Source organism: Heteronotia binoei, chromosome 1 (genome assembly GCF_032191835.1).
Source record: "Heteronotia binoei isolate CCM8104 ecotype False Entrance Well chromosome 1, APGP_CSIRO_Hbin_v1, whole genome shotgun sequence".
Classification (NCBI taxonomy): Eukaryota; Metazoa; Chordata; class Lepidosauria; order Squamata; family Gekkonidae; genus Heteronotia; species Heteronotia binoei.
Window position 1 is genome coordinate 6,444,674 of NC_083223.1, and position 25,916 is coordinate 6,470,589.

Here is a 25,916-nt window from a genome sequence, read left to right on the forward strand (position 1 = left end):
TGTGACACAGAGTGTTGGACTGGATGGGCCATTGGCCTGATCCAACATGACTTCTCTGATGTTCTTATCCCATGTTTCCCAGTTTGATTTGATGCACCATTTTGTTCTCCATCTTGGAAAGAAGTTGATCTTGCCACAGACCGTCCGTGCTCAGGTTAGAGCAGGGGTGTCAAACTCATTTGTTGTGAGGGCCGGATCTGACATAAATGAGAATTTGTCAGGCCAAGCCAAGCATGTCATAAAATGTGATGCCAGGTAGCAGAGATATAAAATTTATATAGAACACAGACAAACACAATTAAAGATTTAAAAAAAACACCTTAAAACATGGTTAAAACACTAGCACTCATTGGTCTTAAAGGTTTTTTCTTTGTATCTCTTTCATGTGATCCAGGGAACTGGGCAAAAGAAGCTTGGGCTCTTTCCTTCCTTCCCCAGGGGACCAGGAGGGGGCGGAGCCTCAGCCAGTGGAAGGAAGAGACACTTGGCTCAGTAGCTCTGCTGTGTGATTGAGGGAGACTGGCAAAGCAAGCTCTCCCTCCCCACTTTCCTCCTCAAGGGAGGAGGCTCAGCCAGTAGAGAAAATAGAGGCTTTGCTCTGTAGCTCCTGTGCGATTGAGCAAGCCTGGCAAAGCAAGCTGTGATGCAGAAGGAAGCAAGAGAAAGGGAGAAGGAAGCAGATGACAGCCAGTTGCTTGGGGGCCCTGATAGGAGCTCTCCGGGGACCTGATTCAGCCCCTGGGTTAGACCATCCCCGTAAATGTGTTGTAGATGGAGCTGTTTTTGAAAACCACCTGAAAATTCCACCTTCCTTCCACCACCTTCATTTTTAATTGAGAAGCTCCCTACTAGTGTTTGTGAGTAAAGATAACTGAAAAGGACTTCCCCCTACTATGAAATGTTCCCAGCTTCCTACATCTCCATGACCTTTTTGGTATAAGTTCATCCACCAAACAAAACGAGGTAAACTTTAAAGCTTGCCTAAAGTTTTTCATCCTGAGAGCTGTCATCATGATCTCATTCATTCCAGACGGGGACAAAGGAAAGGGCTGCTCACCAGACCATGGAAGAGTAGTCACCGTGGCAACTACTTATAGAGTCTCTCTCAGGTGACGCGAGCAATTGATAATTGCATATCGTCGGCCACGAAAGCCAAAAAACCCAGAATGTTCCAGACTTCTGTTAGACTTTTCAAAAAGAAGCACCAAGTCAATACAGGTGGCTTTTGACACAGTGACAAAGGAGAATACCGCCACCCCCCTGAAAGATTTTTTAGGCTTTTTGGAGGCCATATTGTAGACAGTATGTAAGTTATGTGGTTTTACTTGCTCACAGAGGTCCAGGTTAAGGAAAAGCAAAGTTCAAAGCAGAGATCCAAGGGGCATATGGTTCAGAGGCCACCTTGAGAATTCGAACCACGACCTGACATCCCAGAACCAGGTTTCCACTGGTCGATTCTATAAACAGCAAAATTCAGAGAGAGAAAAACACTTTGTGTGGTTTGTGTTTCCAGAGATGGCTTCGACGGTTGTGTTGTTGATGAGTCTTGCTGCCCTGTTGGGACAATCTACTGGACAGGTAAGTCCTTTTTGACTTCGGTAGAGTTCTATGACTGGTTTAGGGATATCAGAGTCAAAAGTCAAAGTATTTTCTTGTTGTAGCTACAACCCAGGGGTGGCCAAGCTGTGACTCACACATACTGTGTGGCTCTCAAAGCTCCCGCCACCCTTGTTGGCCTGCTTGGAGAAGGCATTTGTCTCTTTAAATCACTTCTCCAAACCAAGCCAGCCAAATGGCGAATGCATTTAAAGTTGCTTTCTTCCCACCTCTCCCTCTCTTCCCACCCCAATTCATTTGCCTGCCTGCCTTCCTATCTTGCGGCTCTCCAACATCTGACATTTATTCCGTGTGGCTCTTACATTAAGCAAGTTTGGCCACCTCTGCTATTGGCCAAACAACCCAGCAACACCCCCCCCCAAAGTATACAGTTCCTTCCAGCCATAAAAAAAATTAAAACATAAAAAATACATTGCAAAATACAGTACTGTGAACAAGATTTCAAACATATATAATAAAACACCGTGACAGAATGAGACTATAATTTGGCCAAAATTCTTTTATTGGTGGCTGTAGTTCTCTTCTTCCTTATTTTTATTGCTAAAAAAGATGAAAGGAGCCTCCTTAAGGGTAACATCTGGAATGGCATCAGCCAATAAAAATTCAATATGTTCCTCTTCTGATTTAAACTTTGTGAGAAATTGATTCTGCAGTCGATTTCGAATGGGCCCCTAAAATGGGCAGGATAGAATACAACGAACGGGTCTGACGGGTACCACAGGAACAAAGACGCTGGTCTAAAGGCATTTTTTGAAATCTGCCCTCGAGGTACAAGGAAGGCATGGTTTCAAAATGGGCTTGGGTAAATGCCTTTCTTAAAGGGGCGTTTGAGAGGTCAGCTAGATAGCGGGAAAAGGAGGGTTATTGAATCACTCCTAATGAAATCAATGGGATTTTGTAAAGTGCTCTGGCTTGGATTATGCTTTGTTTTCAAGGATTACAGACTGGCCATCCTAAATCACTGCATGCACTGTATTGCTGTAATCTTGAACCAACTAACGGAAGAAAAATCCTATTAGAGGGCTGCAAAAATGGCTCCCACCAGCTCTTCGTTCTACCATGGTGGGCATAGAATGTACAGAGATGCCCCAAGTCTGAATCTATTAACTCAGGGGTGGCCAAACAGTGGCTCATTCACACATATTGTGAGGTATCAAAGCTCCCACCAACCCATCAGATGACTTGAAGAAGGCATTTTTCTCTTTAAATCGCTCATCCAAGCCAAGCCAACCAGTGGCTTGGAGAATGCAGTTAAAGTTGCTTTCTTTCCACCTCTCCCTCCCTCCTCCATCTATTTGCCTGCCTGCCTGCCTTCTTGTCTTGCAGCTCTCAAATATCTGGCATTCATGTCTTTCGGCTCTCAAACATCTGACATTTATTCTATGTGGCTCTTAACGTTGAGCAAGTTTAGCCACACCTGTTTTAGATTCTGAGAAGGATTTCCCCTTCACAGCTTTAATCTGCCTTCATTATCAAGGCTGGTCATTTGCCTGTAGGCAGCAAGTAATCCTCTTGCCCTACTCTCAGATCCTGCCCTCTATAATTTGAGGAGATAAAATGGCAGGGAGGAACCATCAATAGCCACGTTCTAGGAATTTCCCTTAGTCTTTCTATTCTTTACCACAGAGATTAGGGAGAATTCCTAGAGCATCACTGGGAAGTGCTATCATATCCTCCTGAAACGCCACCCGCCTACCACCAAAAAAATCTCCCAACATTTGCCTACACGACGCTAGGAGTTATACGAATACCCCTTAAACATATCGCAGCTGCGGAAGGTGCCAGCAAGTCACAGTCAATTTATGAAAAACCCACAGGCAAGAGACGAACAGAGGTGGTTTGCCATTGCCCACAACTGGATTTCCTCAGTGGTCTCCCATCCAGATTCTAACCAGGCCTAACCCTGCTTAGCTTCGGAGATCTAATGAGCTCAGGCTAACCTGGCCCATCCAGGCAAGGGCTAACATATGCGTGGGAGCCCTTCTCTTCCACAAATAATATTAAAGCCTGCGTATACGCTTGTCTAGTAATCTGCACCTAACATTTCATTTTTCATCTTTTAAAAGCCTGTCCTTTAAAAGCCTGCCTACTCCAGATACACGTGGTTGTAGAGGATGTCTTGAAATCTTGCATGAGAATAATTCAGACCAGAAGTGTCCGAACATGCATAATGCGAGAGCCATATAGAAGAAATGTCAGATGTTTGAAAGCCAGAAGACATGAACATCAGATGGGAGGGAGGGAGGGAGGGAGGGAGGAAGGAAGGAAGGAAGGAAGGAAGGAAGGAAGGAAGGAAGGAAGGAAGGAAGGAAGGAAGGAAGGAAGGAGGGAGGGAGGGAGGGAGGGAGGGAGGAAGGAAGGAAGGAAGGAAGGAAGGAAGGAGGGAGGGAGGGAGGGAGGGAGGGAGGGAGGGAGGGAGGGAGGAAGGAAGGAAGGAAGGAAGGAAGGAAGGAAGGAAGGAAGGAAGGAAGGAAGGAAGGAAGGAAGGAAGGAAGGAAGGAAGGAAGGAAGGAGGGAGGGAGGGAGGAAAGAAGGGGGAGGAAGGAAGGGGGAGGGAGGGAAGGAGGGAGGGAGGAAGGGGGAGGGAGGGAGTGAGAGAGGGAGGGAAGGAAGGGAGGGAGGGAGGAAAGAAGGGAGGGATGGAGGGAGGGAAGGAGGAAGGGAGGGAGGAAGAAGGGAGGGAGGGAGGAAGGAGGGATGGAGGACAGAAGGAAGGGATGGAGGAAGGAAGGAAGGAATGGGGGGAGGGAGGGAGGGAGAGAGGGAACTATAACCCCATTTTTTGTAGGGGGGAGTGGAGGGAACTTTACTGGTATATGCATACGGGGTTGGATCCAGACAATTTTTCATGCAGTCTTATGTCATTCCCTTCATTACTACAGCTCCTGCCCTCCCATTTGCATTCGTATATACTGATCTAGTATATTGCTTTAGTCTACTATCCCACCAATAGGGACCCCAAGGCTTACAAAAAGTACACCTTGAAACAAATTTACAAAACATAGGGGCTCTTCCCCCTCCCCCTTCTTGTTTTCCTTGCTTGTGTGTCCCAATCCCTATTGGTTCTCTGATACGACATCACTGTATGTCTAGCTTAAAGGCCTACCATTTAAATCAGCAGGGAGATATGTCGGATATCAACCTGCGTGAGATCAAATCAGCCACTAGAGAGAGCCATAATCAATAATGAGATCACAGTGAAGATACATAACAAGAAACAAACAACATAACTGTGATGTAAATAGGCTACCATGTTGTTCAGTCGCACAATCGAGTATGACTCTTTGCGATCCCGTGGACAAAGTCACGCCAGGCCCTCCTGTCTTCCACCATCCTCCAAAGTCTGCTCAAATTCGTGTTTGTTGCATCAGTAATGCTGTCCAGCCATCTCCTCTTTTGCCGTCGCCTTCTTCATTTGCCTTCTGTCTTTCCTAGCATCAGGATCTTCTCCAGGCTACCATACTTTTCAATATATATAATTACTTTTGAATTTACATACTTTTTAAAAAAAAATTACTTTTGAATTTACAAATACCTTTGACAGCGACTTGTATGCTGTACCACTAAATTACTATGAGCTCCGTTGAAAGTGGTTTGATCGTTTCTTATGGTTGTTACTGTGGATTTTGTGTCAAAGACATTTGTAAATTCAAAAGTCATTTTTTTAAAAGTATGAAAACTCCAAAGTAATTATATATTTAAAAAAGGTATGGTAGCCTATTTACATCGCAGTTATGTTATTTGTTACTAGAGGGAGCCGAAGAGATGTGGAAAAGAGGGGGGGGGGAACCCAAAGTAATCGGGGTGCAGAAGTGACACAAAAAAACTGAGACTATGGAAGAGCCCCCAAGAGAGGAAAAATAAAATCAGACTGCACGCGTTTGAATTCAATGACATAGTGCAGGGGTGGCCAACGGTAGCTCTCCAGATGTTTTTTGCCTACAACTCCCATCAGCCCCAGCCAGCATGGCCAATGGCTGGGGATGATGGGAGTGGTAGGCAAAAAACATCTGGAGAGCTACCGTTGGCCACCCCTGACATAGTGGAAATAGTTTTTAGTTGTATCATCAAGCGCAAGATAAATGTTTACATGATGCTCTCTCCTTTTAGCATCGTAACTTCGATTCTTTGTCAACCCGAAATGCCGGTCAGCAAAAGGCAGTTACCGACAAGCACAATGCCCTCCGGAGAAGTGTGGATCCACCTGCCAAAAACATGCTGAGAATGGTAAGAGAGGAGGAGTTATAGTAACAGACGATCGGTCCGTGGACTCACGCTGGAACCTCACGCTTTGGCTGCAGAAAACATGTGCTCTACGTGTTTTCCCAAGAAAGATGCTGAAGAAGACGCACCCCGCTCTTCACACAGGGCGAACTATTTGGCATTACTGTCTCCCAAAATGTGGCGTAATCCAGTGGACCGAGTGTTAAGCTTGTAGGAGCAGGTAACAGGAGTTGAATTTCAGAATGTTTCATGTCTGCAGCCCCAGGGGGATGCTGCCAGCTGGGACCATAGCAGATGCTATAGGGTAGAGGTATTGAATTCATTTGTTATAAGGGCAAGATCTAAGATAAATGAGAACTTGTTGAGCCGGGCCATAAAATGTAATGCCAGGCAGCAGAGATTTAAACTTAAGGACACAAACACAATTTTTTAAAAAGAAAAAAACAACTTAAAACACATGCTTAAAACATTAACGCTCATTAGTCTTAAAGGTCTTTTCTTTGTATTTCTCCCGTGTGATCCACGCAACTAGGCAAAAGAAGCTCTGGCTCTTACCCTCCATTCCCCAGAGGATCAGGAGGGGGAGGAGCCTCAGCCAATAGAAGGAAGAGAGGCTTGGCTCAGTAGCTCCGCTGTGTGATTGAGGGAGCCTGGAAAAGCAAGCTTTCCCTCCCCACCCACCCCCCCTTCTTCCCCAAGGGCGGAACCTTAGCCAATGGAGAAAATAGAAATTTTGCTCTGTAGCTCTGCTGTGCGATTGAGCAAGCCTGGCAAGGCAAGCTGTGATGCAGAAGGAAGCAAAAGAGAGTGAGAAGGAAGCAGACGACAGCCAGTTGCTTGGGGGCCTGATTAGAACCATCCAGGGGCCTGATTCAGCCCCCAGGCGGCATTTTTGACACCCCTGCTATAGGGTTAGCTCCCAGTGCCCTCCTACTGCCAGCCCTTGTACTCAGTTCTGGATGACCTGTGGTGACAGAGTATATTAGCAGACAGCTCAGGGCATAGTGTATAGGGTTGCCAATCTCCTTGTGGGATCTGTATTTCTGCAGGAATAATGGCTGATCTAAGCAGGGCTCATTTTGTAGCAGGAGCTCCTTTGCATATTAGGCCACACACCCCTGATGTAGCCAATACTCCTGAAGCTTCCAGGGCTCTCCATACAGGACCTACTGTAAACTCTTGGAGGATTGGTTACATCAGGGGTGTGTGCCCTAAGATGCAAAGGAGTTCCCACTACAAAATGAGCCCTTGGTCTAAAGATGACAAAGCAATTCTTTTGAAGAAAACAGCTGGTTCAGGGGGTGAACTCTCTGGCATTCCATCCCTGCTGACCTCCCCACCTCCCCAAGAACCACGTCCAAATCTGCAGGAATTTCCCAACTCAGAGTTGGCAACTCTAGAGGAATTACCTAGGGCATGCAGGGCTTTATTTGTAACAGGATTTCATTTGCCTATTAGGCCACACACCCTTGAGGCAGCCAATCCTCCTGGAGCTTACAGTAGACCCTGGACTAAGAGCCCTGTAAGCTCTTGGAGGATTGGCTACATCAGGAGGGTATGGCCTAATATGCAAAGGCAGGGGTGGAATTCTAGCAGGAGCTCCTTTGCATATTATGCCTCTGGTGTAGCCAATCCTCCAAGAGTTTACAGTAGGCCCTGGACTAAGAACCCCGTAAGCTCTTGGAGGATTGGCTACATCGGGGGGGGGGGGGGGCGTGGTCCAATAAGCAAAGAAGTTCCTGTTCCAAAAAAAGCTCTGAGTGCATTTATGCTGCTTTAGAAAGTTACACACGGAGCCATTTTTGTCTTCGAAACCTAATATGAGTCCTTCACGGTAAGCATTCCAGACAGGACAGAGATAGGATTCTAATCTAGTTCAACTAGCTAGGATGGAGGGCGATGCAGGAGGTGTACCCTGTTCTCTCAGTGCCAAGACAAAGAAAGCCATGCTGAGAAGGCATCAGCAAGAAGATAGGAAGTTTCCGAGAGAGTAGCCATTTGAGGGAAGACTGAAAAGTCGGGGACTTTTCACTTTAGAAAAGAGTTGACTAAGGAGAGACACCTGCAGGGGGGGTTTTGCAGCAGGAACTCATCTGCCTATTAGGCCACACACACCCCCGATGCAGCCAATCCTCCTGAAGCTTACAGTAGGTTCTGTACGAAGAGCCCTGTAAGCTCTTGGAGGATTGGCTACATCAGGGGGTGTGGCCTAATATGCAAAGGAGCTCCTGCTGCAAAAACAAGCCCTGGACAATGATGTAAGAGGCAGAGAGAGTTAACAAAGAGAACTTTTTCTCCTTTTCTCAAAAGACTAGAACTCAAAGGCATCCAACAAAGCCGACGGGCAGTAGGTTCAGGACAGACAAAAGGAAGCACTGCTTTACACAAGAGAGTGATTAAAATGTGGAATTCCCTGCCAGAGGATGTTGAGAAGTGTGCACGCGTGCTGAAGCTTATACCCAGAATAAAGCCTTTTGTTGGGCTTAAAGGTGCCTCTAGGCTCAAACTTGGTTCTGTTGCTTTAGACCAAGGTGGCCACCCCACCTGAACCAACAGAGAGAGAGAGAAATTTTGGCCAGGAGAAAGGTCCAAAGTTTTGGTGCCACAACTGAGGGAAACCATTTTTTTTTTAACAAAAAAAATGCCATCGTCTATCCCCGTGGCGCAGAGTGGTCATCTGCAGTCCTGCAGTCCAACCTCTGCTCACGACCTGAGTTCGATCCCAGCGGAAGCTGGGTTCAGGTAGCCGGCTCCAGGTTGACTCAGCCTTCCATCCTTCCGAGGTCGGTCAAATGAGTCCCCAGCTTGCTGGGGGCGGGGGGGGAGTGTAAATCAGGAGTCCCCAACCCCCAGGCAGTGGACCAGTACTGGTTTGTGGCCTGTTAGCAACCAGGCCGTGAGTTGTATAATTATTTCATTATATTTGCAATCAGTACTCCCTCTAACCTGTGGATTCTTGTGAGCAGAAATTCTACTTCATGAGCTCCTGGCATTAAAGTTGGGAGCTACTGCATAAATTAGCTTGCTTGGGGCCATTTTTCCTGAGCGAAGACAAAAATGTGTGAGCCAGAGGCTAAAAAACCCGTGAGCTTGCTCACAATAACTCAGCTTAGAGGGAACACTGATTACAATGTAGTAGTAATAATAATAATAATAATAATAATAATAGCCGCCTAGAGTCCGTATGGAGTGGGCACATACAAATTTAAGGTAAATTAAATAAATAAGTTAATTATTATTATTAATAATAATAATAATAATAATAATAATAATAATAATAATAATAATAATAATAATAATGACATTGGATTTATACTCTGTCCTCCGCTCCAAATCTCAGAGTGGCTCACAATCTCCTTTTCCTTCCTCCCCCACAACAGACACCCTGTGAGGTGGGTGGGGCTGAGAGAGCTCTCACAGAAGCTGCCCTTTCAAGGACAACTCCTGCGAGAGCTATGGCTGACCCAAGGCCATTCCCCCACAAAAATTGAGAAAGTAACGAGAACATATGAAGCAGACAGCTGGAAATCTTACTCATGCCTCTGTGACCGCATAGGAGAAAGTCATTTAAAAAGTATGATGGGAGTAAGCATTTATGATGACAAATCAAATTCAAGAAGCACTTGAAAGTAGTTGCTGAGCTGATATAATTTAGTATACCTTCCGGTGATGTCATGGATGCGTGGCATATGCAAGTGAGTTGTGGAAATGAGCTCTGGTACCTCTTTTTCTACAAAATGACCCCTCTGCAGATTTATACCCCACCCTTCTCTCTGAATCAGAGACTCAGAGCGGCTTACAATCTCCTACTCAGGGGTGTCAAACATACCGCCCGGGGGCCAAATCAGGCCCCTGGAGGGCTTCTATTAGGCCCCTGAGCAACTAGCTGTCATCTGCTTCCTTCTCCCTCTCTCTTGCCAGGCTTGCTCAATCACAGAGGAGCTATAGAGCAAAACCTGTATTTTCTTCATTGACTGAGGCTCCTCCCTTGGGGAGGGAGGGAGAGCTTGCTTTGCCAGGTTCTCTCAATCACACAGCAGAGCTACTCCACCAAGCCTCTCTTCTTTCTATTGGCTGAGGCTCCTCCCTCTCCTGGTTCCCTGGGGTAGGAAGGAAAGAGCCAGAGCTTTCTTTGTCCAGTTCCCTGGGCTCCATGGGAGAAATATAAAGAAAGCACATTTAAGACCGACAGCTAGTATTTTATGGGTTTTTTAAAAAACTTTTTGTTTGTCTGTGTCCTTTATAAAGTTTATATCTCTGCTACCTAATCATTAATAGGTACACACATGGCCCGGCTCAGCCCAACATGGCTCGGCCCCACAAGGTCTCATTTATGTTAGATTCGGCCCTCATAACAAATGAGTTTGACACCTCTGTCTTACATCTTCTCCCCCCCCACAACAGACACCCTGTGAGGTGGGTGGGGCTGAGAGAGCTCTCCCAGAAATTGCCCTTTCAAGGACAGCTCCTACAAGAGCTACGGCTGACCCCAGGCCATTCCAACAGCTGCAAGTGGAGGAGTGAGGAATCAAACCTGGTTCTCCCAGATAAGAGTCCGCGCACTTAACCGCTACACCAAACTGGTTCTGGCTCACAGATTTGTAGCCTCCAGCTCACCCATTTTGAACTCAGGAAGGATGACCCCAAAGCACAACCTGGCACAACCTGCTACCCGAACTTTCTCCTCTACCCTGACATTCTCCTCTCCTCCATTTTATCCACACAACAACCCAGTGAGGTAGGCTGGGCCGAGGTCACCCGGCAAGCTTCCACAGCAGAGTGGGGATTTGAACCTGAATCTCCAAGATCCTAGAGTAACCCTCTAACCGCTGTGTCGCAAGGAAGATACTTTACAAATGGGTCTTGAAAAACATTCGAGCAGGTTCCAATTTTAAAAAAGCTTTAGTGATTGATAAGTACCCTGGTAGTCCATCAAGCAAAAAGAGCCCAGGCACAATCTTACCTGGTATAAAATCATGGGTGTTTTAGAATTCCCTAAATTCTGAAGTGCCTTCATCTTGACAAATTATAATGCTTTACCTACGGCTGCCAAACCACCACCACAACCACCACCCCCCGGTCTGGGCAGGGGAAACCCACTGGCCCACATCGTGCCGGCGGGGGTAATCTCCTCCGACATCATCAGCGCGATGACATCACCTGGAAGTGATGTCATCACACCGGCAACATCGTGCGGCGGCCTCTCTAGCCGTTTCCGGGAAAACTCTGGTTTTCCTGGACGCTCTAGCCATTTGGGAGGGAAAACTCTATGGTACAATGGCCAGCAACTGAGCCACTCTGCCCAACTTGCCCGGTGCGGTTACTGCTGGCGTTGTCGCCAAGTTTGCCTCTCTTTGCCTCTCCCCCGCAGCTTTGTCAAAGGGGCTTTTGAGAAGGGGCCTGCAGGCTGCAGCGGGGGCCCTAGGCAGTGGGGCGGGCACTCAGAATCTGAGATAATTTGCAAGGGGGCCCCCAAGATTTCGACTGCCTAGGGGCCTCCACAGGGTTTAATCCGGCACTGGTATTTTCACACCATGCGTTCCACTTGGGTCGTTGATTTTCTTCTTTCTTCATTTAGGAATGGGATCCTGCCGCAGCGGAGAATGCTAGACGCTGGGCGAGACGATGTGTGTTTGAGCACAGCCCGAAAGACCAAAGAACCGTCAGTAAGTAAAGCTGTCCATATGCACAAGTATCCAGGCACGTTTGTAATTATCTGAGTATTTATGTAGCACCAGAGAGAACATTCCAAACATTTCACATAAAGCACAGAAAAATAGTTCAGTCGTGTTATCCCCCTTTGGGCTGTGGCTCAGTGGTAGAGTATACTGCTTGGCATGCAGAAAGTATACTGCTTGACATAAAGTGATGTTCTGTTCTCTTGGTGCTTGGGGAGCACAGTGGGAGGGCTTCTGGCCCCACTGATGGACCTCATGATGGTGCCTGGCTTTTTTGGCCACTGTGTGACACAGAGTGTTGGACTGGATGAGTCATTGGCCTGATCCAACATGGCTTCTCTTATGTTCTTATGAGTGTTGGACTGGATGGGCCATTGTCCTGATCCAACATGGCTTCTCTTATGTTCTTATGAGTGTTGGACTGGATGGGCCATTATCCTGATCCAACATGGCTTCTCTTATGTTCTTATGAGTGTTGGACTGGATGGGCCATTGGCCTGATCCAACATGGCTTCTCTTATGTTCCTATGAGTGTTGGACTGGATGGGCCATTGTCCTGATCCAACATGGCTTCTCTTACGTTCCTATGAGTGTTGGACTGGATGGGCCATTGGCCTGATCCAACATGGCTTTTCAAATGTTCTTATGAGTGTTGGACTGGATGGGCCATTGGCCTGATCCAACATGGCTTCTCTTATGTTCTTATGAGTGTTGGACTGGATGGGCCATTGTCCTGATCCAACATGGCTTCTCTTATGTTCCTATGAGTGTTGGACTGGATGGGCCATTGGCCTGATCCAACATGGCTTCTCTTATGTTCTTATGAGTGTTGGACTGGATGGGCCACTGGCCTGATCCAACATGGCTTCTCATGTTCTTATGTCTGGGGCAGTGATGTTCTGTTTTCTTGGTGCTTGGGGGGCACAGTGGGAGGGCTTCTGGCCCCACTGGTGAACCTCCTGATAGCCCTTGGTTCCTTTGGCCACTATGTGACACAGAGAGTGTTGAACTGGATGAGTCGTTGGCCTGATCCAACATGGCTTCTCATGTTCTTATGTCTGGGGCAGTGATGTTCTGTTTTCTTGGTGCTTGGGGGGCACAGTGGGAGGGCTTCTGGCCCCACTGGTGAACCTCCTGATAGCCCTTGGTTCCTTTGGCCACTATGTGACACAGAGAGTGTTGAACTAGATGAGTCGTTGGCCTGATCCAACATGGCTTCTCTTATGTTCTTATGTCCCAGATTCAAATCTTGGTACCCCTATTAAAAGGGCCAGGTAGGAAGTATGTACAAGACCTCTGCTGAAGACCCTAGAGACAGGTCTGTAGCCACAGAGGGGCCTGTGGGGGCACTGCTCCTGTCTTCCAGGCAGGGCCCCCAACTCCTAGGGAGCCTTCCAGGGTAAAGGTAAAGGTAGTCCCCTGTGGAAGCACTAGTCGTTTCTAACTCTGGGGTGATGTTGCTTTCACGTTTTCACGGCAGACTTTTTACGGGGTGGTCTGCCCTTTCCTTCCCCAGTCATCAACACTTTCCCCCCAGCAAGCTGGGGACTCCTTTGACCGACCTCGGAAGGATTGAAGGCTGAGTCAACCTGGAGCCAGCTACCTGAACCAGCTTCTGCCAGGATCGAACTCAGGTCGTGAGCAGAGGGCTCCGACTGCAGTGCTGCAGCTTTACCACTCTGTGCCACGGGGCTCTTCCCGCCAGGGTGCACCCTGCTTTTTTTTCTTTTCTTTTTGGCATGGCTGAGCCGGAGCCAGGAGAGCTAAGCAGGGCACAGTGCATTGCAGCAGCAAAAACAGCAGGCGGAGAGGAGCGGGGAGGAGGAAACTGTGTGGCATGAGCCAGGGAGGGGGCGTGGATGGAACTGCTGGCTGCAAAGTGCTGGGAGATAGGGAGGTGGAAGGAACACCCTCCCCTTTGCTTAGACACATGGTGCAGTCCCTTCTTAACTATGGCCTGGGACCTGCCTACTTCCGGGACCGCCTTTCCCCACATGAGCCTCAGAGAGCACTACAATCAAGGTCACAAAACCTCTTAATGATCCGCGGGCTAAAGGATGCTTTGCTGTCCCCCACCAGGGCAAGAGCCTTTTCGGTGGCAGCCCCTACCGTCTGGAACACTCTCCTGGAAAACATCAGGGCCCTGTGGGACTTGCCACAGTTCCACAGGGCCTGCAAGACAGAACTGTTTAAGAAGTATTGAAGAATTGCAGATTTATACCCCGCCCTTCTCCCTGAATCAGAGACTCAGGGTGCCTTACAATCTCCTATGTCTTCTCCCCCGACAATAGACACCCTGTGGGGTGGGTGGGGCTGAGAGGGGTCTCACAGCAGCTGCCCTTTCAAGGACAACCTCTGCCAGAGCTATGGCTGACCCAAGGCCATTCCAGCAGGTGCAAGTGGAGGAGTGGGGAATCAAACCCGGTTCTCTCAGATAAGAGTCCGCACACTTAACCACTACACCAAACTGACTCTCTAAACTGGCTCTTTAAACAGGCTTTCAGCATCTAATGGAGGCATTCGGCACTTCACCACCACACGGCGTTGATATCTTAACCCGACCCAAACAGAAATGCAAGGCGCTCGCTAACATCCAATAACATCACAGTAAACAGTGCTAATCAAGAAGTAATTGTAACATCATCTAGGGATTAAAACCGTATACGTTTTAATAACTTATTCCGGTTAAAACAATTTTTATTTAGTAACATATGGTAACAATATCTTATTCCCGCATCATTAATAACTTCTTTTTATCTATCCCATATATTACTTTCTAACCACCCCTCCCCCCGTTACTTGACCCCCGCCGGTGTTATTTACTTATAATACTAATATTAAAAGGTACCCTTAACTAATAAAAACAAAAATTTACATTCTTCTTCCTTCTAAGGCTTAATCATTATCAAAAATTGTCCAATGTCCTTTTATTTTCCACTCTTTTTCTACATATCTTCTGAACTTTTTCCACTCCATCTTAAAAACTTCTAAGTCATAGTCTCTTAAAATTCTTGTTAATTTGTCCATTTCACTCCATGTCATAACTTTTACAATCCAATCCCATTTCTCTGGTATTTTTTCTTGCTTCCACAACTGTGCATATAATGTCCTAGCAGCTGAAAGAAAGTACCAAATTATAGTTTTATCTTCTTTTGGAAATTTTTCCATGTGTAATCCCAACAGAAAAGTCTCTGCAATTTTCTTAAATTCATATCCCAATATCCTAGACATTTCTTGTTGAATCATCTGCCAATACTTTTTTGCTCTTTCACAAGTCCACCACATATGGTAGAAAGAACCTTCATGTTTTTTACATTTCCAACATCTGTCTGGCATCTTATTGTTCATCTTTGCCAACTTTTTAGGAGTCATATACCATCTATACATCATTTTAAAACAGTTCTCTTTAATACTATGACACGTCAAAAGCTTCATACTTCCACAAATATTCCCAAGTTTCCATCTGTATTTCTTTATTTACATTTATTGCCCACTTAATCATTTGAGATTTCACTACTTCATCTTCCATAGACCATTTTAAAAGTAATTTATATAGTTTTGAAATTAATTTTTCATTTTCTCCAAGCAGAACTTTCCATTTCTGTTTGCTCTTTTCTTATTTCTTCCGTTTTAATATCATTATCCACCAAGCTCTTTATTTGTTACATTTGGAACCAATCATATTTATTATTCAGCTCTTCAGCAGTTTTCAATTCTATTTTGCCACTTTGTATTTTTAATAGTTGATTATATGACAACCACTTTTCTTCACCCATCTCAGCTGTTATTTTTATTACTTCTGCTGGCACTATCCATAACGGTTTTCTCTCATCTCCATATTTCTTATATTTCATCCATATATTTAACAAATTATTTCTTATATAATGGTGAGAAAAAAACCATCCATCTTTTTTTTCCCATAATACATATAAGCGTGCCAGCCAAATTTATTTCCATGACCTTCCAACGCTAAGAGTTTTTTGTTTAACAGCATCATTCATTCTTTTATCCACACTAAACAAACTGCTTTGTGATATAATTTTAAATCTGGTAATTGGAATCCGCCTCTCTCTTTTGCATCTGTTAAAATTTTCATTTTAATCCTTGGTTTCTTCCCAGCCCACACAAACTCTGAATTTTTTCTTTACCATCTATTAAATTGTTTACTGTCTTTCACAATCGGGATAGTTTGAAACAAATACATTATTCTTGGTAGAATATTCATTTTAATTGCAGCTATTCTGCCCAGCAATGACAAATTAAGTTTATTCCATTTTAACATATCTTCATCCATTTTACGCCATAGCTTCTCATAATTATTTTTGAACAAATGAATATTCTTCATTGTTATCTCCACACCCAAATATTTTACCTTAGAGGTAACTTCACAACCCGTTAGCCTCTGCAATTCCTTTTGTTTGTTTATTTGTTTATTTGAAATTCTATATCTTCTTTATCGTTTATTTGGAAGAAAGCTTCAGTTTCATTTTCTAGAGATGTCACTATTTCTTTATTCTGTAGTAAATCTTCATTCACTATCCATCTTCTCGACTTTTTAGACAATTTTGTAATCCACATTATTGGGTTATGATCAGCCCCTATTTTAGGTAAAATCTCTATTTTCTTTGTTATAAGGCCTAAATCTTTAGTACCCCACAACATGTCAATTCTGGAAAAAGTTTTATGTCTTGCTGAAAAAAAAGGTATAGTCCCGCACTTCATGATTAAATTTCCTCCATATATCCTCCAAATTTTCTTGTTTGACCAATTCAAAAAAAGACTTTGGCAATTTTCCTTCCTTATTATTCCCCCCCCCCCCAGACCTATCCAGTGTGTTCTCAATTGTTCCATTAAAGTCCCCCATTATCAAAACTTGATCATACGTCACTTTATCAAATTGTTGTATAATGTCTTTTTTAAAAGCATCCTTTGCTCCATTTGGTGCATACAGTCCCAGTAACAACGGGGGGTTTTTTGCATTTAATATTATTTCTACCGCTACAAATCTTCCATCTTTATCTTTAAACACTAATTTTGGGTCCAATTCTTAATATACAAAATCACTCCCCTTTTCTTCAGTTCAGCCAATGAATGAAATTCTAGTCCCAATTGCTTATTCCATAAACATTTGTAATCCTTTTGTTTGATATGTACTTCTTGTAAACAAACTATATTACAATTTTGCTTTTTTTTTTAAGTTTTAAATTCTTTAATTGACTCTAAACGAACAATATATAACAGCCAGTAACAAATAACAATAATAGTGAACAGCAAAATAACCATACTAGTTGGCAATACATTCATCCTTAAGGAGGATTGTCCGAGGGTTCTATCAAAACCAAAAATCAAATAGAGTTATGCAAACAATTAATTATCTTTCGCTTATTGTTATTATTATTATTATTTTCCTTTTCCTTTCCTTCTAGTTTCTATATACAAAATATACATATGCAACCCTGTATACCTTAGATTTTATGCTAAGCAGTTAATCCTTTCTTTTGCTTCATACCACTTATAAAATTTGAGCCATTTCAGAGTAGCTTCAGTTTTGGACTCTCCTTTTAACATGTTCGAAAGTATATCCAATTCGGCAGCATTAAGAATTTTGTCAACCACTTCATTCATTTCAGGGCAATTCCTCTGTCGCCAATATTTGGCAAAGACTATCCTTGCTGCCGTGAGAATATATACCGTCATATATTCATCCTCAGGAGATATTACTTTCCTAACAAAAGACAACAACATCACCTCCGGTTTAAACTGCAACTCTGATGATAGTATTGCCTTTAATTTGTCATATACTCTTTTCCAAAAAATTTTGGAGACCTTACAGTTCCACCAAATGTGGTAAAAAGAGCCTATTGCTAAGCCGCATTTCCAACACAGGGGTGAGATAGATTGGTTAATTTTAGATAGCTGCAGGGAGGTAATGTACCATCTGTGATAAAGCTTAAAAACATTTTCTCTGTAATTTACCGGTTTAATAATCTTATAATTCAATCTCCAAAAAGTAGACCATTGTTCCAAATCAATATTTTTTTGCAGATTTTGGGACCATTTTATCGTGTTTTTTTTTAATTTTTTTTTATTTTATTGTTGTTTTAAAAACCCCACATGTGAAACCCCAGTGCATAAAATTACAATAGTTACTCAAGTTAAACATTAATAGATATCAGAAAGAAGAACATCAACCTAACTTTCATATAGTGAATACAAGAAAAGTAAAGCGATACAGTTTACAACGATATCAAATCAAATCAGCTAAACATTCATCATTTGCATAAATGGACTCCAAATCTCATTAAAACGACACATTTGTCTACGACCAGAAAACGATATTTTTTCAAAAGCTGCAAGTTTCAATAAGTCATCTTCCCAAAGAAGAATTGGAATTACATCATTTTGTTTCCAGTGTTTAAGAATTTGGCGTTTTGCTATCAACAGAGCCCTTCCTAACCATAATTTTTGCCCCTTCTTTAATTTCCATTCTTTCGGAAAAAAGTTTAGTATTAAGTGACTATCTTGCCATGGTAGTTGACGTTTAATTGTATCCTTTATTTTCAATAACACCTGTTGCCAAAAATTCTGAATCACCTCACAGTTAAATAGCATATGTGTGAGATTCGCCTCTCTGCTCTTACATCTCCAACACTCTGCTGAGGATAGCATTGCTCTCTTAAACATACGAAGTGGGGTCCAATAAACTCTATGCAATACTTTCTGTTGTATAGTTATCAACCTGATGTCCAGAGTGGACTTCCTAATTTTATTACAACAATCTTCCCATTGGTCCAAGTTCACGTGACATTGAACCTCTAGATTCCATTTTTGATTTAGTGCAGATAGGTCAGGTATTGTAATCTCCTTCAGTATATTATACAACACTAAATTGGATTTCTTCTGCTCAAATGCCTCAGACAGTTGACCAAACAATGGCGGGCACTGTGATGCCGCCAACGCATCAGGCCCGAACACAGTTCGCAAGGCTTGTTTTATTTGCATAAAATTCCACTGATATAATGGTAAAGATGTTATTTGAGTTGGAAGTTCATAGTGTGCAATAAACTCATCCTCTTGATTTTTTAACTGATCCAAAGAAACAATACCGGCGTGCATCCACCGAAGCCAAAAAACCGGCTTATTGCCTATCTTAATTAAAGGATTGCCCCACAAAGAGGCTTTTTCATGCGAGAAAGGGTCAGCGTTAACCAGTTTCAGTGTCAGCTCCCATACTTTTCTAGCTGAAGTAATTGATCTCAGTGGATGTTTTATCACAGAGAACGTCGAACCTAGTGCATAGCATCCCTCCAATGGAAATATCATTGCGCCCTCAAGCGATGCCCAGGTCGGTGCGTTATCCAAGCTGACAAGATTCCACCATTTAACTGCAGCTAATAAAAGGGCTCTGTGATATAATAACAGGTTCGGAACCCCAAAACCACCTTCCTTCACCTCTCTCTGAAGCTTAAGCATAGAGATCTTAGGTCGACTGGAGCCCCAAATAAACTTAGATAGGATCCCATCGATTTTATTGAACCATTTCTTAGGGATTAGAATAGGAATGCCTCTCAAAATATAAATTAATTTTGGAAATATGCACATTTTTAAAGTATTAATTTTCCCCCATAATGACAGGGTCAAGCCCTTCCACCTTTCTAGATCTGTCGTTATATTGGTTAATACCCTATCTAAATTAATCTTAACTAGCTGCGATAGATCGTTGGGCAAAAAAAGGCCTAAATATTTCACCTGCCCTGTTGTAACTGCTAACTGGAAAGAGCTATAATCTAAACTTCCACGCCCTAATGGCATCAGCTCAGATTTAGACCAGTTTATTTTATACCCAGCTAACTTGCCGAAATTGTCAATTATTGTCATTACAGCTGGGATAGAATGCTCAGGGTTCGACACAAACAGCAATAGATCATCTGCGTATAAAGCAAGTTTATATTCCAAACTCTTAAATTTAATCCCTATGACGTCCTTAGATTTTCTAATGGCTGCCGCTAAAGGTTCAATACACAAATTGAAAATAAGAGGTGAGAGAGGACACCCCTGTCTCACACCGCGATTTAATCGAATAGGAGGTGATAAATTATCATTAATTTTTAATCGGGATGATGGATTATGGTATAGTAATTTAATCCATTTTATCAATGATTGAGGAAAATTCAAATGTGATAAAACCGAAAAAATAAAGTTCTTATGGATTGAATCGAACGCTTTTTCAGCATCCAAAGAGATTAGCGCTGAGTTTTCCATAGAATCTCTTTGCAGATCAATTATGTCTAATGCCAACCGGATATTGTCCTGCCCATTTCTGCCGTACATAAATCCTGTTTGGTCTTTGTGTATCAAAGACCCCGCTACTCTCTTAACCCGATTAGCCAAAATTATTGCTAAGATTTTTATATCAAGATTAATTAGAGAAATTGGTCTGTAACTAGTACATTCCAATCGATCTTTATTGGGTTTCGGGATCACGATTATCAAAGACTCATTCATTACTTCTGGTATAGAGTCATTTTGATACCAAGAGTTATATAACTGATGTAACTTAGGAATCAGCACATCCTGAAATTCAAGGTACCATTCAGATATAAAACCATCTGGGCCAGGGGCTGTACGGCGTTTTAAGGAATCAATTGCGACCTTAATCTCTAGACTAGTTATTTTTTGCGCAAGATCCACTTTTTGTTCACTATTTAATTTACTTAGTTCTACCCATTTCAGAAAGCTAGATATTTGTGACTCTTCTGCTATCTGTGGGATATTATATAATTGTTGATAGAACTCAAAGAAAGAGTTAACAATCTCCTGTGAATCTATGCAGATCTTATTCTGTCTATTTTTAATCGCAATGATTTTTTTATCAGCTTTTTCCCTTTTTAATTTATTTGATAATATTCTTCCTATTCTATCACCTGACTCCCAGTGCTGATGACGAGATTTGTACATGATTTGCTCAAGTGTATGATATTTTAATAAATTAATTTGATAATTCAAATTTTGAATCAATTTATAGGATAGCACATTTGGGCTTTGATACATTATTGTCCAAGCCTGAGTTATCTCATTCTCCAGAGATACAAGCCGCTCTTCGCTTGTTCTTTTTTTATGTGCAGTATAGGCAATAACTTTCCCACGGATCACTGCTTTAAATGCTTCCCATTCTATAGATCTAGAAGATGACGAGCCTTCATTTATCTCAAAGAACTCATTGATTTCTCTTCGCATTTGTGATACAAATGTGTCATCCGCTAACAAAGTAGCATTAAAGCACCAAGCTGTTTTTGGTTTTTCTTGAAGAGCCAAGTGAATATCTAACAGGACCATATTGTGGTCAGAGATTGTTGAATGGATTATCTCGCAAGTATTCACCTTTGAAATTAAATCGGGAGATAACAAGAAGAAATCAAGTCTAGACATCAGGTTATGAACCCTTGAATAAAATGTGTATTCCCTGAGTGTAGGATGTAACAATCTCCATATATCAGTCAACCTCAAATCCTTCATATAGCCACTCAACACTGCTCTAACTTGTGGGAGTCTATTTATATTAGCGTCGCTCCTATCCAGAAGCGGGTCCATAGTTACGTTGAAGTCACCACCAAAAATAATGTCATCCCACTCCATATTCTGGATACTTTCTCCTATTTTATGAAGAACAGCAGGTTGATCACGGTTTGAACCATATATTGAAATCAATAAAACCTTTTTTCCATACATATGAGTATGCAACACAATATATCTTCCTTCTGGATCTGAGATGACTTGTTGAACTGACACATTAGCAATCTTGCGTATTAGAATTGCCACACCACGTGAATTAATATTATAATCGGTGGAAAAAACCTGAGTTCCTTTCTCCTGACAGAACCAACTACATTCCGAACTTAAGGTATGGGTTTCTTGAATAAATATTATCCCTACACCCATGGACTTACACGTTTGCCAGAGCAACATTCTCTTTTTTGTAGTCCTAGCGCCATGTATATTAACCGTTAGAATCTTTACCATCTTAAATCACCCTTATTCTAATTATGAAACATGTAAACAAAGAAACAATACTTTCAACTTAATCTTGTATATACCATAGATTATAATATTAGATGAGTGCCTTCTTTCTTGTTTCTGTCCATTTCTAGAACTTAAAGCTAACCATATAGTGTTTAAGCCTATCAATTTCATTTTGTTTAATACATGTGTGTTTTTCCCCCCCACCCCTGACCCACCCCTGTGATACTCCCAAGGACTTCCGATTATATGGGGTGCTTCCGGGATCTCTGCCACTCCCTACCCCCTTAGAGAAGTATCTATAAAACCTCCAGCTGTTTAGCTGTTTTTGCTGCCCAACTCATACACAGAAAAACAGTTCACACCATATATATATATATATTTCCCCGCTACTAGATCTGCCACACTCCATTTTAAATTAGAAATCTGCTTTCATAAATACCCATTTTCTTTTACCCAACCGGCAACTTAAATGCTTAATTAATTTAATTCATTTGCCCTCCACATATATATACATATAACAGTTTTTACACTTAATAACAAATCCCTAGAGACTCAGAAACTCAAATAATTAATAGATTAATAAATGAATTAATACTCTCATTAGTTAGACTAAGGACATGTTAAGACTGGTCCTTAATCTGTTGCAGGTACTTTTCTGCTTTTCTAGGACTGGAGAAGCGCCTAGTCTCTTCTGCATATGTGATTGATAGGACTGCTGGGAAGCCCAGATAATATTCCAGTCGCAACTGACGGGCCATGTCCTTCGCTAGTTTGAATCTTTTCCTGGCCTCCACAATATGTTTTGCATAATCAGGAAAGATCATAATTTTCCGTTCATTTGCCCCCCAGCACAGAGGCTCCTTAGCAGTATACTGTCGAAACTTAGCCAAAATATCGTCTCGGGTTGCAATTTTGAGAAATTGGACTGAAATAACTTGTATTCCCTCCCCCTCACGATGGGGGGAGAAGAATCTATTTACTTTTTCAATGTCCAAGGGGTATGCTTGGTCCAACTTGAAGACTTGCCTGAAAAAAAGGTCCATGAAGTCTACCCACTTGGCGTTGGTTCTTGCCTCCACACCAATCAACCCGAGTACCTTGAGAGAACGGCGCCTCAGTGCAGAGTCAAATTGATCCACCCGACTAGTTAATGAGGCAATTTTTTCATTGCATGATGTCTCGTGGGTGGCAAGTCTTTCCTCCACTTCAATGCATTTGGCACTCACTGACTGGAATTTTTCTTGCATGGCAGAAAGTTCAATTTTTAGCTCTCTGATATCAGCTTGAAGCTGTGTAATATAGACTGGTATATCTTTCAAAGGCTTGAGTTCTTGCCGCATAGTTTCTAACATGGCTGCTAATGAGTCAAGTGTAGCAGAAGGAGCTTCAGCCGCCTCCCCAGGCTTATCTTTGTTGTTTTTCCCCATTCTGGCTGCGCTCCTAGTTCCAGACGCCACCTTTCCAAGTTCTTTCCAAGTTCTTCTCAAAACCAAGAACAGAAACAGAAACAGAAACAGCCACCTCACTGGGTCTTAACTCCAACAAGGACGAGTCAAACAGCACAAACGGCCAGCTCAGAACACAGGAGCACAGAAGCACCAGAGGAAATTTAACAGCTCGCAACTTAAACAGGTTGCCAGGCGGCTATAAATCACCAGATAAGCGCAACTAGGCACTTAAGCAATTCATCACTTGTAAACTGTGAGCAAAAAAGTTCAATGTTTTCTTTTCGGGCAGTACAGCTGGAGAAAGCTTTAAACTTTACCGGAGCAGGGAGTAGACGCGTCCTCCTCAGCCCGCCATAGACCGGAAGTCTCGGGACCATTTTATCGTTGACTCTTTAACCATTTCATCTTCCAATTTAATTTGTATAATATAATTATAAACTTTCTTGATTACTTTATCCTCATCTATTAGTAAAAGCTTATCAAAGTCAAAATTACTTTTTGTAAATCCCTTTGTCTTATCTGTATTATATTTGGCTATTATCTGATTCATCGTCCACCAATCAAGTTTTATCCCCCTAGATTCCAGATCCTCCTTCTTCCTTAGATTATCCTTCTCATCTAACAGATCTTGATATCTAGCTGTCCTATTAATATTCCAAAGCTGTGGCAGAATTGAGGCTTCCTCAGGGGATAACCATCTCGGTGTCTTATTATAGATTAATCTTCTAATTTTCATCCAAACATCATAAATGGTTTTACGAATTAAATGATTCTTAAAATAGTTCTGTCCCTTATGAACATACCATAGATTCGCATGCCACCCAGCCTGCAAGTCAAAGCCTTCTAAAGCTAGTATTCGAGTATTCCTTAAAGAGATCCAGTCTTTCAGCCAAATTATAACACAGGCAAAATAATATGTTTCCCAATCCGGGAGACCTAAGCCACCATTTTCCTTTTTATCTTTTAGGATTTTCCATTTTATCCTAGGTCTCTTGCCTTGCCAGATAAAAACTTTAATTAATTGATCCAATTTAGCAAAGAAGGATTTCTTAGTCACAAAATTGATCATTTGAAACAAAAACATAACTTTGGGTAAGATAGTCATTTTTACCAGAGCAATTCTACCCATAAAAGAAAGTTTCATATTGGCCCATTTTTTTAACGAAAAATCAATTTCTTTTAAGAGAGGAACAAAATTATTGTCATATAAGTTACTACATTTATTTGACATAGTAATCCCCAAATACTTTACTTTCATTTCACTACTGAACCCTGTTCTTCTTTCAAGTTCTTTAATCTCTTGTGGAGAGATGTTTTTCGTAAGCATTTTAGATTTCTGCTTGTTTATTCTTAATCCAGCAACATCTCCGTAATCAGCCAATTCTTTTAAAATCTCCTCCACAGATTCTACATTATTTTGGGATATCAAAACCATGTCATCAGCATATGATAAGACCTTATACGATTCCTCTTTAATTTTTAGTCCTTTAATTTTACTATTACTTTTTATAGAAGTATTTAAAATCTCTAGTGATAAAATAAAAAGTAACGGCGAGAGTGGGCATCCTTGTCTCGTACCTTTACAAATTTTTATCTCCTCAGTTAGTGCGCCATTGATAATAATTTTAGCTACCTGATCTCTATAGAGGGCCTGTATATTTTTAATGAAATCATCTCCGAAGTCCATTGCTTTTAATACACGAAACATAAATTCCCAATTTAAATTATCGAATGCTTTCTCAGCATCAATAAAAAATAAAGTCATTTGTTTCTCCCTATGTACTTCATAATATTCCAATATGTTGGATAGAATCCTAATATTGGTCCTCATATATCTCTTTGGGAGGAAGCCTGCTTGATCCGGATGGATTAAGGTTCTTAAAATCTTCTTGAGTCTGTTAGCTAAGATTGTGGTGTATATTTTATAATCTACATTTAATAATGAGATCGGCCGATAATTCCTAATATCATCTGAGTCTTTTATAGTTTTTGGGATAAGCACTACGTTTACATTTCTCCACGAATCCGGGATCTTGAATGAAGTCCAGACCTTGTCAATTAAATTTTTAAACTGGGTTATGATAGTTTCTTTAAAGGAGATATAATATTCGGCGGGCAGACCGTCGGGTTCTGCCGCTTTGTTCCTCTTTAATTTAGCCCAAGCTTCTTCTATTTCACATATCGTAAACGGGCTGTTTAAAATGTTCTTCTGTTCTACAGTTAAATTCTGCACTACCTTATTTTTTACATAAGTATCTTGTTTATCACTGTTTACCTCAGTCCCACTATACAGGTGAGAATAAAAATCCCAAATTATTCTTTTCATATCTTCTAAAAGCGCCTTTTGATTACCATCTTTATCTTTTAGAACCTTTATTATTTTTCTTTCACGTTCTTTCCTTATCTTATAAGCCAACCATTTACCAGGCTTGTTTGCCTTTTCAAAAAATTGGAGTTTAGCATAACACACCTTTTTCTCCATCTCCTCCAGAAATAATAGATGAATCTTATGCTGTAATATCTTTATTTCTGACCTTATTACTTGTAGCGATGGTTTCTCTTTTAATTGTTTCTCCTTCTGTTTAAGTATTTCGGTTAAATTTATTAAAGCTTTATTTTCCTCCCGCCTTTTAAAAGCATTAAAACTAATCGCTAAACCTCTCATATACGCTTTACTTGTCTCCCAAAGGATCCTATAAGATATCTCTTTCTGTGTGTTTAATTGGAAGAACGAACTCATCTCCTCCTTAGCATATTTAATAAATTGTTTATCTTCCAGAATCTTAGAGTTCATCCTCCACCCTGATCTTTCCTTAACATCTTTCATAGAGAATGTAATAGGATTGTGGTCAGCTAAAGTACTTGGTAAAATTTGGTAAAATTTCTATGTCCTCGATTAGTTTCGTTAGTCCTGCCGTCACCCATACCA

General features: G+C 42.0%; 1 protein-coding gene across 1 annotated transcript in view; it reads left to right on the forward strand.

Moving 5' to 3' along the window:
* The first annotated feature begins 1,515 nt into the window (after positions 1-1,515).
* LOC132585696 (serotriflin-like) overlaps positions 1,516-25,916 on the forward strand; it is a 39,070-nt gene continuing 14,669 nt past the window's right edge. Inside the window, exons 1-3 of the mRNA XM_060257568.1 lie at positions 1,516-1,578; positions 5,728-5,844; positions 11,420-11,507. Of these exons, the coding sequence (XP_060113551.1) occupies positions 1,516-1,578; positions 5,728-5,844; positions 11,420-11,507 (268 nt within the window). The remainder of the gene's footprint in view (positions 1,579-5,727; positions 5,845-11,419; positions 11,508-25,916) is intronic.